The sequence below is a fragment of the Capricornis sumatraensis genome, chromosome 20 (assembly GCF_032405125.1).
Source record: "Capricornis sumatraensis isolate serow.1 chromosome 20, serow.2, whole genome shotgun sequence".
Classification (NCBI taxonomy): domain Eukaryota; kingdom Metazoa; phylum Chordata; class Mammalia; order Artiodactyla; family Bovidae; genus Capricornis; species Capricornis sumatraensis.
In genome coordinates, this window is record NC_091088.1 from 54,407,613 (window position 1) to 54,423,038 (window position 15,426).

At 46.5% G+C, this 15,426-nt stretch overlaps 1 protein-coding gene across 1 annotated transcript in view; it reads left to right on the forward strand.

Annotated features, from left to right (window-relative positions):
- The first annotated feature begins 380 nt into the window (after positions 1-380).
- SAMD4B (sterile alpha motif domain containing 4B) overlaps positions 381-15,426 on the forward strand; it is a 36,140-nt gene continuing 21,094 nt past the window's right edge. The window contains exons 1-2 of the mRNA XM_068991809.1: positions 381-479; positions 13,646-14,047. Of these exons, the coding sequence (XP_068847910.1) occupies positions 13,852-14,047 (196 nt within the window). The 5' untranslated portion in view covers positions 381-479; positions 13,646-13,851. The remainder of the gene's footprint in view (positions 480-13,645; positions 14,048-15,426) is intronic.

Here is a 15,426-nt window from a genome sequence, read left to right on the forward strand (position 1 = left end):
CTGCGGGCCGGGAGGCCCAATCCCGGGCGCCGCCGGGCCCGTTGCCCATGGCAACGCCCCGCGCGCCCCGCCTCTTCCCCCCCTACCCCACAGGGCCGACTGCCCGTCAGCTGAGCAGCCGACCAATCCGACGGGGCGGGGGGTGGGCCTCGTGGGCCTTGTTCAACCCCCGCGGCCCTTCTCTCCGCCGCGACACAGCCTTTCTCCGCGCACACCTCCCGCCCTTCGGACTGCCCTCGCCGCCCGTTGGCGAGCGCGCGGTTCGTCACCGCGGCGTCAACTAATGCTGGCGCGCGGCGGTCCCGTCGGGGAGGGGCCAGGGGCGGTGACGCACGGCGCGGTGACGCAGCGCGACGGCGGCGGTGGCGGCGGTGGTGGTCGGTGCGGGAGGAGGGAGGGGAGCTCGCGGGCCGGAGAGGGGGCGACGGTGGTGGCGGTGGCCTGAGGAGGCCCGGGCGGCGGCGGCGGCAGCCGAGGCGGTGAGTGGCGAGCAAAGCCAGGCGGACGCGGGGCGGCGGCGGGTCGGGGCTCTCGGGGCTCACCTCAGGGCGCCCCAGGCCGCGCGGGCGGCCCCGCCCCCTCAGGGACCCCGGGCGGCGGCGGGCGCGGAGCGCGGGCCTCAGGGGTCCCGACCCTCGAGAGAATCTCTCACACTCGTACCCGGAGTCGCCCTCACAGGCCGCTTCTCGAGCTTCTCCCCGAATTCCTCGCCCCTCGGGGTGGCCCGGGAGCCCAGCCAGCGGCCCATCTCGTGATCCCCCCGCCCAGGTCTACCTCAGACAGCTCCCTAGAGGGCACGCCCACAGACCCCCCCGAATCCACTCGAAGCCCTCCGTCCCCTCCCGCCGTGCGCAAGGCTTGTCGAGAGACCATCCCTGATATTTCCACGTCTGCTCCAGACCCTGTCCTACGCCTCAAAAATCTACCTCAGAGAACCCTGCTCTGGCCCTAGATTCCCTGTCCTCCTCCTCAGTCTAGAAATATTCCCCCCGGGCCACTCCTCGTATTCCAACAATATGTGTCAGATATCTTCTCCAGGAGCCTCCCTCATAAGCCCTAAAAATCTTCAGATCAGAGACTCCCCGAAATCCCCTCCAGACCCCATGCATTCCAGAAATCTCCCCCGGCGACCTACTTCTCACATCCCAACAATATCGCCCAGACTTCCTTCTCACACATCCTAAGAATTTTCCCTCCCATCTATCCCCATACCAGCAATCGCCTTGGAGATTTTCCATTTATGGCCCCCAAATTTCAGAGCCCCTTCCCCTGGAATGCTCCTGATGTACCCTGGAAAATCTTCCAAAGAGACTTTCTGAAATGGCCTCGGATCCTCAAAACTCACCTGGAGCCCCACCCCTCCCCCAGTTCATCTCCCATATACACTCCCTCCTCTCCATATACACATCCCAAAAGTCATCTCTTTGGACCCTTCCACAGGTCCCAAAAATCTCTCCCAAAGATCTCTTCATGTTCCTCAAATCTCCCCACCCTGAAATGCTCTATAGAGCACCCTCATATACCCCAAAAGTCTTCCCATGAGACCCTCCTCACTTATGCCAAAAATCTCCAAAGATCCCCTGAATCTACAGAGAACTCTTTTTCCACATTCCACGAGCCTCTTCCAAAACCTTTTTTATGTATCCCAAATCTTTCCCATTAACCTACACAAAATGTTTCAAAAATTGCTTCCTAGGATTCCAAAAGGTTTCCCATAGTTTCTCTCTGATGTTTTCTTCAATCCCCCTTAGAGTCCTCCTTTCAAGGTCCCTCCTTATAGACCCGCTTTCTGATGAACTTTCCTCCTCACAACGCTTGTTGCTAAGACCCTTTCTTCTCAACCCCTCTGAGATGCAGTTTTTTAAGACCTCCTCATACCTTCTCAGAGACCCCAGGAACCCCCACGAGCCCTCTGAGATATGCCCTTAAAACCTCTCCTAGAGACTCTTCCAGTAACCCTTGAATCACTACTTACAGACCTCCTGCCTTACTGAGAGTGGAGAAGGAAATGGCAACCCAATCCAGTATTATTGTCTGGAGAATTCCATGGACAGAGGAGCCTGGGGTGCTGCAGTCCATGGAGTCACAAAGAGTCAGACTCGACTAAGTGACTAACACCACCACTACTACTACTTACTTACTATGAGACTTTTCCTAGATAATTCCCTCCCTGAACTCACCCTTACAGCTTCCCTCACATCCTCTAGAACCCTCTGTGGAAGACACCCAACACCAATGCAGTCTTCCCTCAAAATAACTCTGAGCTCATTTTCTTAGAAAGTCCCAGAATTCTTTCTGAAAAACCCTTTACTATGACATTGCCACGTTCCCTCTCAGAAGAACCACCTTCCCCATATACCTTATTGAAGGCTTTACTCAGAGATTTCTCATCTGAGCTCTTTGAGAATTGTTCCTAAAAAGACCTCTGTCATCCTGCTCCAGTAAATCTAAGATCTCTCACAGAAGACCACACATCCACAGACTCCTTTTAGAGAATTTTCTCCAAAATTGCTGTGCATCAGCAACTCTACCACTTTGTGAGACTTCCTCAGAACAGACTCTCAGATTCTCCCTCTGACATCTCCAAGAAACCTTATTCAAGGCCTTATTACATATCCATTTTAGAACCTCCATTTATACCCTTTCATCTCCTCCATTCTCTTTCCTGTGAAATCAACTTAGAGATCCTTCTCAGATCTGAGCTTCTTTCCCCCATTATCCCACCATAGGCCCCCAGCATCCTACAGACTTCCCCTATCAGGAGCCTCTGTGTCCCCTTTTATTAAAAGATCCTCAAGAGGTACCCTTACCCCTTGAAGTTCCAGCCCTCAGAGCTCTTTCTCTCAGGACATTTTTCTTTGGCTCTATCTTCATAGACCCCTCCTCCCTTCAGATCTTCCCTTCAGAGATAGACAGACCCTTTCTTAGACTTTTCTTGAGGACTCCCTCAATTTTCCTCTCAGAAGTTTTCTCCTTCCTTTTCCACATTGAGAGCTTCCTCACAAAAGAATCCCTCCCCATATAGTAGTCAAAGTGTTGACCCTGGACCAGCAGCACAAGCATCACCTGATAACTTGTTAGAAATGGAAATTCTTGGGTCCCAACCCAGACCTACTGAATCAGAAAGCCTGGCAGTAGCTATCTGTTTTTAGGAACCTTCCTGGTGATTCTGATGCATGCTCAAGTTTGAGAACCACTGCCCTCTAAGAGGATTTCCCTTTCCCCACATAAAGGCCCCTTGAAAGATGCCTCAGAGTATGCCTCTGTGCCCTTCTGCTCACCCCCATTTTCCTGGGAGCCCCCTTTGTGAAGTCCTTACCTTCCAGAAGATTCCTTACCTTCCTTGAAAGGTTTCTGGCTTGTCCACAAGGTTACCCCACCCTCTGAGCAATTACTTCAGATTCTGCCTTTGAATGGTTCCCTTTCAGATCTTCCTCAGCATTTTCTCCTTCTGGCTTCCTCTCTACTGCTCCATACCATCCCATATCCTTCAGTGTTTCTGGTTCAGGTTGCTCCCTCCTTGAACACACATGTCCATCTCTTACCTATTCCTCATCTGTCCTTCTCCACATAAACACCCTTCCCTTAAGGCACCTTCCAGTCTTCATTCTCTTACTACCCAGGGCCTTCCATTGTACTTCGTAGAGCGCCACTCATCTCCCTTGTAGTTTTTCATGTACTTTTCCACTCACGCTGACCAGATTGGGAGTTTGGAAAGTACTGGAATGTAACTTGTCCTTCTCTGAATTCCACAAAGTGGGCTCTTCCCTCTGTAAGTTGTAGGGAATCATTGGCTAACCGGCAGCTAAGTTCGAGAAGAGTAAACAGATTACAAGGGTAACACTGGGGTCTGCCTTCAGGGAGCTCACAGCCCAGTAGAGAGGTTAGTCAGGTACATGGGACAGAATGTGAGGAAAAAACTATATACTGTGGGAATTTGGCAGTGAGAAAAGGAACCCTCTATCTGTAAAGACTTCATAGAAGAGGTGGTAAGACTGGGTGCTGTTCCACAAGAGTTGGGACAAGGATGATTGGCCTTCCAGGCAGAGGAAGCAGCTTATGCAGTTGATCAAAAGCAAGAAAGACTCTAACCCATGGCATCTATTCTCTTCACCTGAAGGACACAGATGAAAGAAAACAGATCTCCTCTATCTGCACTGTATTTGCCAGGTGCAGTTTAGTGACCCAAAGAGTAATAATGATCATTGTTTATTGAGCAATTATTATCTACCAGTCACTGTTTAAGTGCTTCACGTGTATTGTCTCATCTCATATTCACAGGAACTCTGTGAGGTAGCTAAAGTATGATTATCCTCATTTTACAAAGGATGAAATTGAGGACAAGTGGCTCAAATAGGTTTCTGGCTCTGTCCATCCCAGGATGATAGTGTCTGAAGTCAGAGTTGGATTTTCTCTTCAGGTAGACAGGATTTGCATCCCACTCATTGCTTACCCATTTTGTGACCTACAACAAATTACTGAATTTCTCTAGTCCTTAGTTTCCAGAGTTAAAAAATGAAGGTAATAACAATACCTTACTTTATGGAATTGTTATAAGGCTTAAATAGTTAATATGTATATAGTACTTAGAACAAGGGCTTCCATGGTGGCTCAGATAGAAAAGAATATGTCCACAATGCAGGAGACCAGGGTTGATCCCTGGGTTGGGAAGATCCCTTGGAGGAGGAAATGGCAGCCCACTCCAGTATTCTTACCTGGGGAATTTCATGGACAGAGGAGCTTGGCAGCCTACAGTCCGTGGTATCACAAAGAGTCGGACACAACTGAGTGACTGACACACAAACACACACTTAGGACAATGCCCTGTATATGAAAGTGCTCAGTTTCAGCAAAAAAAAAAAAAAAAAAACTTGCAGCAGCCAAGACTCTAAAGATGTAAGTGGCATTACCTTAGCTCAAGTTGGCTTAATAAAAAAAAAAAAGAATTAATTGCCTCATGTTACTGAAAAGTCCAGAACTAGGATGGTTCCTAGATAGACCTAGCTGCATCCAGAAGTTCAAACAGTCTTCCTAGTAATCGTCCCATTTCTCCGCTGACTTAACTTCATCCTCGGCTGGTTTCTGCTTTGTGACAACAAAATGGCCCTTAGCAACCCCAGACTTGAACTCTGCCTCCTTAGCAGTCTCAGTGGAAACAGAACTCTTTGCTGAGAGCACCAGTTTGAAAACAGTTTCTTCTCTGAGCTAACTGTGAGACAGTGACAGAAGATCCTCAGAGACATGTTTTAGGTGAGCGGTGCTCTTAGAGATTCTCTTGCTGAACCAGATAGAACTGTGATTCCATCCTTTGACCTTTGAGTGTTGATGATAGTCCCCTCCTCACTGTTCCCCAGCCCCAGTCATTCTCTTCTCTATGATTGTTTGGATCCAGAGATTGTTATTGGCTAGTCTGACCCCACCAGACTTGACTTTGGGATCTCACTGGTAGAAACAGAGCTTCCCTGGTAACTCAGCTGATAAAAGAGTCCACCTGCAATGCAGGAGGACACGACTGAAATGACTTAGCAGCAGCAGCAGCAATGTGGGAGACCTGGGTTTGATCCCTGGGTTGGGAAGATCCCCTGGAGAAGGGAATGGCCTCCCACTCCAGTATTCTGGCCTGGAGAATTCCATGGACTGTATAGTCCATGGGGTCGCAAAGAGTCAGACATGACTGAACGATTTTCACTTGGGAGAAACAGGAATGAGATGACTGACTTGGTTTGGTTATAGTCTTGAGGTAGTAGAATCCAGGAGTACTGGTGTTCAGTTCCCTACCTCAACTTTGGGTTTCCAGTACTCAGAGCTTTAGAAGAGGGTTAAATAGGTTACTGTGAGTAAGTTTTGTTTTGTTTGTTTTAGGGTAAATTTGTTGAATAGAGTCTGCTTGAGGGCAACAGAACAACATTATTATATAGAGTATGCACATCTCAAATGTCTCCAGCAGTCAAACAGTTTATGAAGGCACTTTTTAGGTACTGGAGATACAGCAGTGAATGAAATAGTCAAGGTCTTAGAGCTCTTGGATCTTATATTCTGATGGAGGGAAGATACATGAATAAGTCAGATAGGTGTGTGCTATGAAGGAATTAAATTGAATGGGTTAGGGGATTGTCCACTGTACACAGGGTGGTCAGAATTGGCCTTTTTGAGGAAGTGACAATTGAGCCTGATAACCTGAAAGATAAGAAGGCACCAGTTGTGAGAGGATCTGAGATTTGGGCATTCTAATTTAACCATTGTTACATGTGAAGAAAAGACTGCTGCAAGGTGGGGAAATTTTTCACAGATATTTATTAACAGTCTGTTATGTCCCAGGCACTGTGCTATATAACAATGAATAATACAGCCACAGTCTTCCTTTCCCTCATGGATCTTCCAGTCTAAGTGTTTCCGGAAGAGCTATAGCCTTAGAAGAAACACTTTTTGACAATGATATCAGACCAAAGATTCCTTCCTACTGGGGAGATGAGGAAGATTGGGGCACACATGAACCCAGATCTGACTGATGAAAAGGAACCAGCCATATGATGACCTGGGGAAGGACATTTCAGGTAGAGAAGTCAGCCAGCACAAAACCCCTGAGATGTGTAAGGAGATCAGTGTGGCTGAAGCATAAGTGAGGCAGAAGGGGTAGGGGCTTGGAGTGGTTCACAGAGGCCAGATTATCTGGGGTCTTGTGGGCCATAAAAAGGAATTTACATTTTCACTTACAAGCATTTGGAAGCTCTTACAGGATTTCTAAAGCAAGACAGTAACATGATCTGTTTGTTTTTAAAGAAAATTTGGTTTCTGCAAGGAAAATGGGCAAGAATGGAAACAGGAGGCAATACATTCATCTAGATGAGAAAGGATGATGACTTGAATATGGTGGTAGTAGTAAAAATGGAGATACAGATACCTGTTTGGTGTTGAGCAAACAGGAGTTGATGGTGGGATTAGAGCGAGGAATCCAGGATGATAATACTAGCTAGCATCTCTGTGAGGGTATTTATGCCTCACGACTCTGAGAGTAAGTGCTATTATTAAACCCATGTTACAGATGAGAAAACAAGCACAAGGTAAAATAACTTGCTCCAAATTATGCAAATTTCCCATAGCTCCCCAGGCTGTGTTATCTTCCAGGAGGTCCTTCCTGGCTTTTCCCCTCCTCTCTTTCCCTTCTCCAGGACCATTCATACAAAAGCCACAGTCTTGGTTGAGGCAATAATATATATGTTTTGTACACATATTTTAGGAGTTTCTGAAAATAATTGTTAGTTTTCATAAGACAGAAGTTGGGCTCCCTTGGCTTCTCACATTCTCCTATTCTCAAGTTGAGATAGTGAATTAACCATAGGTAACTAGCCTATTATCATAATCATGAAGTGAACAAGTTCCTCCAGGGCCTACATGGATGTTAGGAGGGCTAGGGATAGGTGGGAAGGCTAATAGGACCCCTCATTTGTCCAGAGATGTTGCCATTAAAGTGTGTACACTTTGGTTGAACTTTCTAGGCAGTAGAAGGGAACATACAGGAGGCTGTAGCATTATACACAGTAACAAGCAAGAACTCTAAAACCAGAGTGCTTGGCCTTAAAAATCTCAGCTTAGCTGTGTAATGTTGGATAGGTGACTTAACCTTCTCTGTGTGCCCGTGTCTTCATCTGTAAAATAAGGATATGTATATATGTGTTTATAGTTTTTGAGATCATACAAGCTCATCAGTGGAAAGCTACTAGCATAAGGCCTGGCACATAATACAATATGTGATATGTGAAGACATGTGAAACATCATTCTAAGTATCTTATGTACATTGTTTCATTTCATTCTTAAGCTTCACTGAGGAAGAAACTGAGTTACTTGTGGAAGAGCAGCATGGCAAGTTAGTATCAATAGGAGAGCTCTGGTTCAGCCAGGTTTGACTGACTCTGCAGTGCTACTTCTGAGAGAGGATAGCTGACCTCCAGAGGAGCTTCCTGTATGTGGGCTGCTTTTCACTGTTTGGAGAAAGAGCCAATGACTAGTTTTTCCTGGAACATCTTAGCCAGTTTTTGACTCTATTTCCCACCTTCCAGGGTTGGAAGATGCTTCTCAAGAAGGTTCCTTGGTCTCTTAGAGACCAAGTATGGTAGCCATATTGTTGGATTATTTGAAGGACTTAACCAGAAGGGTTCCCTCTAGTGTCTTTTCTCAAAGACAGGGAGTCATTTTTTGTCACCTAAGGATAAAGAGACCAGAGCAGTGGTGAATTCTCCTGTATGGGAACAGTCAAGGCTTAAAGTTGAAACATTAAGTGGTAAAAACCCAAATCAGACTGGCCTCGGCCCAAAAGGAATTTGTTGGTTCATGTAACTGAAAAGTCTGGGATGAGGAAGTGGGGTGAGAGGCTTCCAACTAGCTAGAGACAGGTCTTCTGATGATATGAACAAGTCTCTCTTTTCTCTCCACTTTTGACTTTGCTTTCATCTGTATTGGCTTCATTCTGAGATGGGCCCTCACTGTGAGGTAGCAGCAGTGGCAACCAGGAATATCAGGAAATAGTGTATAATCTGAGCAGCCCTAACCAAGAACTTATTTTCCCTAGTATTTACAACAAAGTCCAGGGAGGGCTTTCCGTGGCCAAGTTTTACTTTATGTCTACTCTTGGATCCAAGAAGGACAGTTAATTCTTCAAAGGGAATTTAGGGGCCTGGTACCAGAAGATGGGTGTGGATGTTTGGCAGGCAAATCCACTGAATCCATCATAGTAATTTGCTACCACAGTAAGATGCCTTCAAATAGTCAGTGCTGATGCTTTTGCCCTGGCTAATCTCACCAAGCCAAGTCATCCTTTCTCACTGTTGCCAAGCACCCAGGAGAGAAGCTGGAGGTCTTTGGCCCTTTGGTGGAAGAAAGCCATCCAGTCCTCGTCTGCAGTCACCATCCAGACCAAACACCCAGCATTCTTCTGTCTAAAACATAGGAACACTTCCTTTAGGGGTTATTTTTAATTATGCATTTATTTTTATTGAAGTATAGTTGATTTGCAGTGTTGTGTTAGTTTCTCATGTACAGCAAAGTGAATCAGCTATGTATGAGTAGTCTTTTTCATATTCTTTTCCATTATTGTTTATTACAAGATATCGAATATAGTTCCCTGTGCTATGCAGTAGGACCTTGTTGTTTTATCTGTTTTATATATAGTAGATTGTATCTGCTGCTAATCCCAAACTCCTTATTTTTCCCTTCCCTGATAGTGACCGTTTGTTTCCTAAAGCCCCAGGGTTTCATGCAGAGTCTCCAAGCCTTCCTTGGACACTAGGTCCTCTTTCCTCATCACGTTTCCTGAGCAGTGGAATGGCTTGAAGATGTAGGACCTTCTCTAAGCCCTTGCTAAGTGTTAGCTGCTCAGTGGTGTCCAACTCTTTGCAACCCCATGGATTGTAGCCCACCAGGCTCCTCTGTCCATGAGATTTCCCAAGCAAGAATACTAGACTGGGTTACCATTCCCTTCTCCAGGGATCTTCCAGACCCAGAGATCGAACCCCAGTCTCCCACACTGCAGGCAGATTCTTTGCTGTCTGAGCCACCAGAGAGGCCCTTAAGAGGGATATATATCAGACTTTTTATCTTTTCACAGTTTCTGTCTATCTGGCCTAAGCCACAGGCTTTGTTTCTTCTATATAGGGTTCATTGTTGCTGTTTTAATATGAATTCGTTTCCAACATTTAAAAATGGGGGGATTTTAATTTAAAAATCTAGATTTCTGGCTCCTCTTAAAAAAAAAAAAAATCTAACAATACTGGACCCAAATTCCTACATGGCAGCAGTTGATTAGAGCTCAATAGTAAATTCTCCCTTTAGACAATGTGTGTGCTTTTCAGCTCACCATTGCACTCACCGGTCTGCTCCATTCAAAATCTGGCCTTGTAAGCATCATGTTTGAGATTCTACTGTGTCCCAAGGCTTTGCTTCTAGCATTTGGCTTGGGGAAGAAGCTGGATTAATGTTCAGTCAGTAGTTTTATTTTGAGGGCACAGTGCTGTTGCTTAGAAAAAGTAGCCACCCAGTAAAAATGGTTATAGGCAAGAGTTCACAACTTAGGTCTGTTTGTGGATTTGGTCATCTTTTTGCCGTAAACACTGTTGGCATAGCAAACATCCCATCACAAATGTTCCCTCTGAAATAGTAACATGTCCTTCTGTCTTATGCATTGCCACCCAGTGAAGGAATCCCTCCCACTCCCAAGGGATGTTCATCCAGCCTCTGCTTGACCACTTCCAGCAGCCAGGGAGCTTATTACCTCCTCACATGGCAGCCAGTTCCATTCTTGGACAGATACATTATTTTAAAATTCTTCCTTATGTTGAGGCAGCTGCTGTCTCCTTAGGACGGAAAGCCACAAAATACTGGAGCCGGGAAGGGAAACTGACTTTTTCAGGCACATGAACTACCACTCATCTGTCCAGTATCCAGGGGAAACATTGATAATCAATCACAGCACTCTCTCACTGAGCCAGAAAGTAGAATGCTGCCTTAGATTTCTTTAAAATTAAATTTATCTTTAAAAATTACAAAAGTAATTTGTGTTCATGTGGAACTAGTGAAATAGCACAAAGTTATATGAAAAGAGTATAACTAATTCCTCCCTCTCCCCAAGGTAACCAATGTGAATGGCACAGGGTGTATCATTCTACACATTTCTCTATATACATAGGTGCATAGGCATTCATATATAATATATATAAGGAGTTTATATACAGCTTTTTCTTTTTCACTTTACAAAAATGACTGAACACATTTCTATGTACTTATGGACTAATTGTAACACTCTACGTTGTAGTTAAAGATCAAACACTACACATAGTTAGAAGCACATTGTTTGTATTCAGCTGTCAGAACCAAGCACATTTTTAATTACTACATAATATCCCCTTGTATGAGGTATTCTCCAATTTGTTAATCTTTCTCCACTGATGGATATTCCTATTGCTTCATTTTTTTAGGATCCTTCTCACCACAGTGTTCCAGGCAGCCACTACCAATTGATTGGAGTTAGCCTGTGAGGTAAAACCCACTTGTCATGTCTGACCAGTCTAGCTCCTTATCTCACACCTCCTAGAGAAGGGAAACAGACTAGCTCAAAGATTAAAGTGACACAGTGGCTGGGGCAAGACTAGAACTGAGTTTTCTTGACTTTCAACATTTCTCTTGTCTCAGGTTGCCTCTCACTTAGAGCCATCTACCCTGATTCTCCTCTGAAGTAAATAAACAACTCTAATTCTTCTGTGTGCTACCCCTTCAGGTATTTCAAGTCAGTTATGCCATTCCTCCTGAGTCTTCTCTTCAGGGGAAATTTCCCCAGTGCCTTCAAATTTTTCTCTTAGGGCAAGGTTTCCAAATCACTTTACCATCCTTTTGATCATTCCTTCTGTCGTCTTTGCCCCAAGGGCTGTAGAAGTCCCAAGTGTGGCTTCCACGCTCACCTTCATTCATCCATTCATTCATTAAGTATGTGTTGAACACCTTCTAAGTGCTAGTCACTATTCTGGGCCCTGGGCAGCTGTGTAGCTTGCAATTGTTGGGAAGAGAGAAACAACAAACAAGATATCTGAGGATGCCAAACTATATAGAATAAATTCAGTAGAGTGACAGAAATTTCTTAGATTTGGATGATCAGGGAAGATCTCTCTGAGGAAGTGACACTGAGCTGAGACCTGAGTGACAAATAAAAGCAAGCCATAGATAGGTTGGGGGAAGCTGTGCATAAGTCCAAGTGAACAAGAACTCGGTACACAGTGAGGTTGGAGCGGCCACCAGAGTCTTACAGGGAGCCCTCTACGCATTTTATTTAAATGCAGTGAAAAGTCATTGGAGGATTTTAAGCCAGGGAGGCAATATTTGATTTGTCATTGGGTTGTTTGGTTTTTTTTTTTTTTTAATGTATTTATTTTTATTTTTGGCTGTGCTGGATATACGTTGCTGCTCAGGCTCTTCTCTAGTTGCAGGGAGCAAGGACTACTCTCTAGTTGCGGTGCTTGGGCTTCTCATTGCAGTGGCTTCTCTTGTTGCAGAGTGCAAGCTTTAGGGCCCGAGGGCTTCAGTAGTTTTGGCACGTAGGCTCAGTAGTTGCAGCTCATGGGCTCTAGAGCACAAACTCAGTAGTTATGGCACCCAGGCTTAGTTGCTCTCCGGTGTATGGGATTTTCCTGGACCAGGGATCAAACCTGTGTCACCTGCATTGACAGGCAGATTCTTTACCACTGAGCCACTGGGGAAGCTCCTGATAGGTCGTTTAGAAAGATTTCTGGGAGGGTTGTTTAATTGGGAATAAGGTTTCATTTCCCCCCACATTTTCTCTTGTTTCTTGTATCCAAAAGGATCGACAGCCAGGCCAGTTTGCTCTGTTCAGGTGGCCCATGAGGGTCTGTGAGGTGAGGCACTGCCGTTGCCAGGTGCGCCTCCCAGCTGTCCTCAGCAGGAGCTTGGAATTCAGGGAGACAGCAGTAGCTCCCTAAGACCTAGCCCAGCAGGTTCAATGAATCTTTGTATGGAGTTCTCAGTCCTCTTGGCAGCCAGAGGGAGATGGAGCCAAATGTGGTTTCGGGATGGAGCCAAGGGCACGGGTTTCAGGAGAGACAGGGGAAATGTGAGTGGAGACCTGGATCAGGAGCCACTTAAAGAAAGGCTTCAGAGTAGTGTCCAGAAACCAATCAACTGAAGAATAGATCTGTTGTCTGCCCAGTTGACACAGCTTCTGTGTGGTTCCTGCCTAAGGAATTTGGACACTTCCTTGCTTTGGAGTTTTTAACATTTGATGTATCCCCTTCTCAGGTTAGTATCCTCTTGGCTTTTAGGAAAATGGATGACAAGCTCGCACCTCTGAGAGCCAAGGGGGCATCCCACTCCAGAGGACTTGAGTCAGGAGTATCCTTAAGGGAATGAGGAAGAACGCTGGGAGAGATTCACCTCAGAGCAAGGGTAGATGGGGTCTTAGAGATCAGAGTGGGAGAGCTTGGTTGGAGGGGATGAGATCCCCTCCGCCCCAACAGCATGTTAGAGATCTTTGAAAAGACCTCCTACCGTTAGGCACCCAGTTGCTGATCAGATGGCTATCCATGTACCTGAGATCTCCACTGGGGTCACCACTCACCCATATCCCAGCTTTGTGCATCTTAATTTGAAATAATACACAGACTCTGTAGGATCCTTTTAGCAGGCAAGCAGTGACTCGGCCCAGCCCCCTAGAGGAGGTGACCAGAGATCAGCAAGGTCAGGACATGTGCTCAGCATCACATGTCTGCTTAGTCATGTCACCTGGGGCCAGGTCTCCATTAACTCACATCTTTTGCCATAGTGTGCATTGTCTCCTGTTTCCATCTAGAAAATCTTACCAACTTACTCTCTGCTTTAAATCCACTTCCTTTGGCCCTGTGACAGCCAAAAGTGAGGGGCAGCATCTTCTCCTTTGTCTGAGTCTCTGAGTCCCAATCAAGACTTTTCTCTGGCTCTGAAGGTTGGAGGGAGAGTTGGCTTAGTATCTGGTGTTGGCTTTGTCTTTCTCCCAGGAGCTCAGCAGAGTTGAGCTAAAGGGGAAGACATGAGGCCTCCTTAACCTCTGAACCCACACTCACCAGACCAGTTTCAGCCCCTTCTCTCTGACCCGCTTTCTTTCTTTTCCAGGAGCCTGGAGAGGCGTGGCTGGACCAACACCTCCCCTGATGTGAGCAGGTGTCCTCTTCCCCTCATCACCCATTGCCACTACGCCAGGGAACGTCCTCAAGCCCTGGCCCTCAGGGGAGAGGAAACAGGAGCCCGGAGCCGAGACCATGTGACGGCGCTGGCCTTCGCCACCGCCGTCCCCCCACCCTGGCCCCAGGCCTGGCACCATGATGTTCCGAGACCAGGTGGGCATCCTTGCTGGCTGGTTCAAGGGCTGGAATGAGTGTGAACAGACAGTGGCCCTGCTGTCACTTCTGAAGCGAGTCACGCGCACCCAGGCTCGCTTCCTGCAGCTCTGCCTGGAGCACTCACTGGCAGACTGCAATGACATTCACCTGCTGGAGTCGGAGGCCAACAGTGCTGGTGAGTCTCCACCCCCAGAGATGGGCGCAAGGTGGGAGGGAGACCTGGGATGAAAACATGTCAGGTGGCTGAGGAGGCCTACCCAGCAAAGGTGCTAAGAAATGTGGTTCTAGGCTTGTTGGCAGCTGAGGAGTCCCTGACCTCTAAAGTCATCATCATGTCTCTTCTGGGGCTTTGCTGTCAGAAATCCTCAGACATGGAATGGGACACTCCTGGGGAAGTGCAGTGCAGATTAGAAACTACCCACAGCAGAGGAGGGATTACATAGGGCAGCTGACAAGAACAGAATGAAGCCATTACCTATGAAAGGGGGATGGAAGGTGAGCATTCATTCATTTCTCAAGCTCCAGGACATCAGAGCTAGGAGGGAATTTTAGAACTCTTCCGAAAGTTACAAGTCATATTATTCTTTATCCCCCTCGAAGGTAGGTTGCACCTAAGGCATAAACAGTTTCAAGAGAGTTTTGAATTTACATGTAGTCCAAATTAGTTTCCTGAACACTCAGTAAAGTAAAGAAGTACTCTTTGTCTCATGAGGGTGACACTGGTGTGGGTGAAGCAAGGCTTCTCTAGAACCTCTCCCTCAGACCTGAATTGTAGATAGAAGTCAGTCCAGAGAACTATCTCACAGGGCACTGCTGAAGCCATTCAGGCCTTCTGGGGCTTCCCAAGTCTGGATGGAGAGGTGTTGACCTTGGTGCCAGGTGGGAGAGATGGAAACCAAAGTGAAGTGAAAGTCGCTCAGTCATGTCCAACTCTTTGCGACCCCATGGACTATACAGACCATGGAACTCTGCAGGCCAGAATACTGGAATGGGTTGCCTTTCCCTTCTCCAGGGGATCTTCCCAACCCAGGGATTGAACCCAGGTTTCCCTCATTGCAGGCGGATTCTTTACCAGCTGAGCCACAAGGGAAGCCCATGGAAACCAAAGAGAGGGAGTATATGCACCTGAAAGCTAGCTGGATGGGGGTGGTACCTAGGGACCCACGTAGAGTGTGCCCTAATGTTTCCACCTTCTTCCTCATGATAGCAGTTCACACTGAGTCCCTACAACAAGCCAAGTACTAACTTTACTTATATAGTAACTTTGAAAAGTGTTCTTCGTGACTCTAGAATCAGACTGTCTAGGTTTAAATCCCAGTTCTGTCACTTGCTATATAATCAAGTAACTTCACCTTTCTAAGCCCTGGTTTCCTCACCTTAAAATCAAGATGAAAACTGTGCTTACCTTATAGGTTAGTTATGGGCCCTGAGAACAATGTCTGGCATGCAGTAAACACTCAATAATGTTAATTGTTGTTTTTATTGTCAGTAACTCGTTTCGCCCATATAACAACCCCTTGAGATAGGTAATGTTGCTTTCCCCTTTTTATAGGT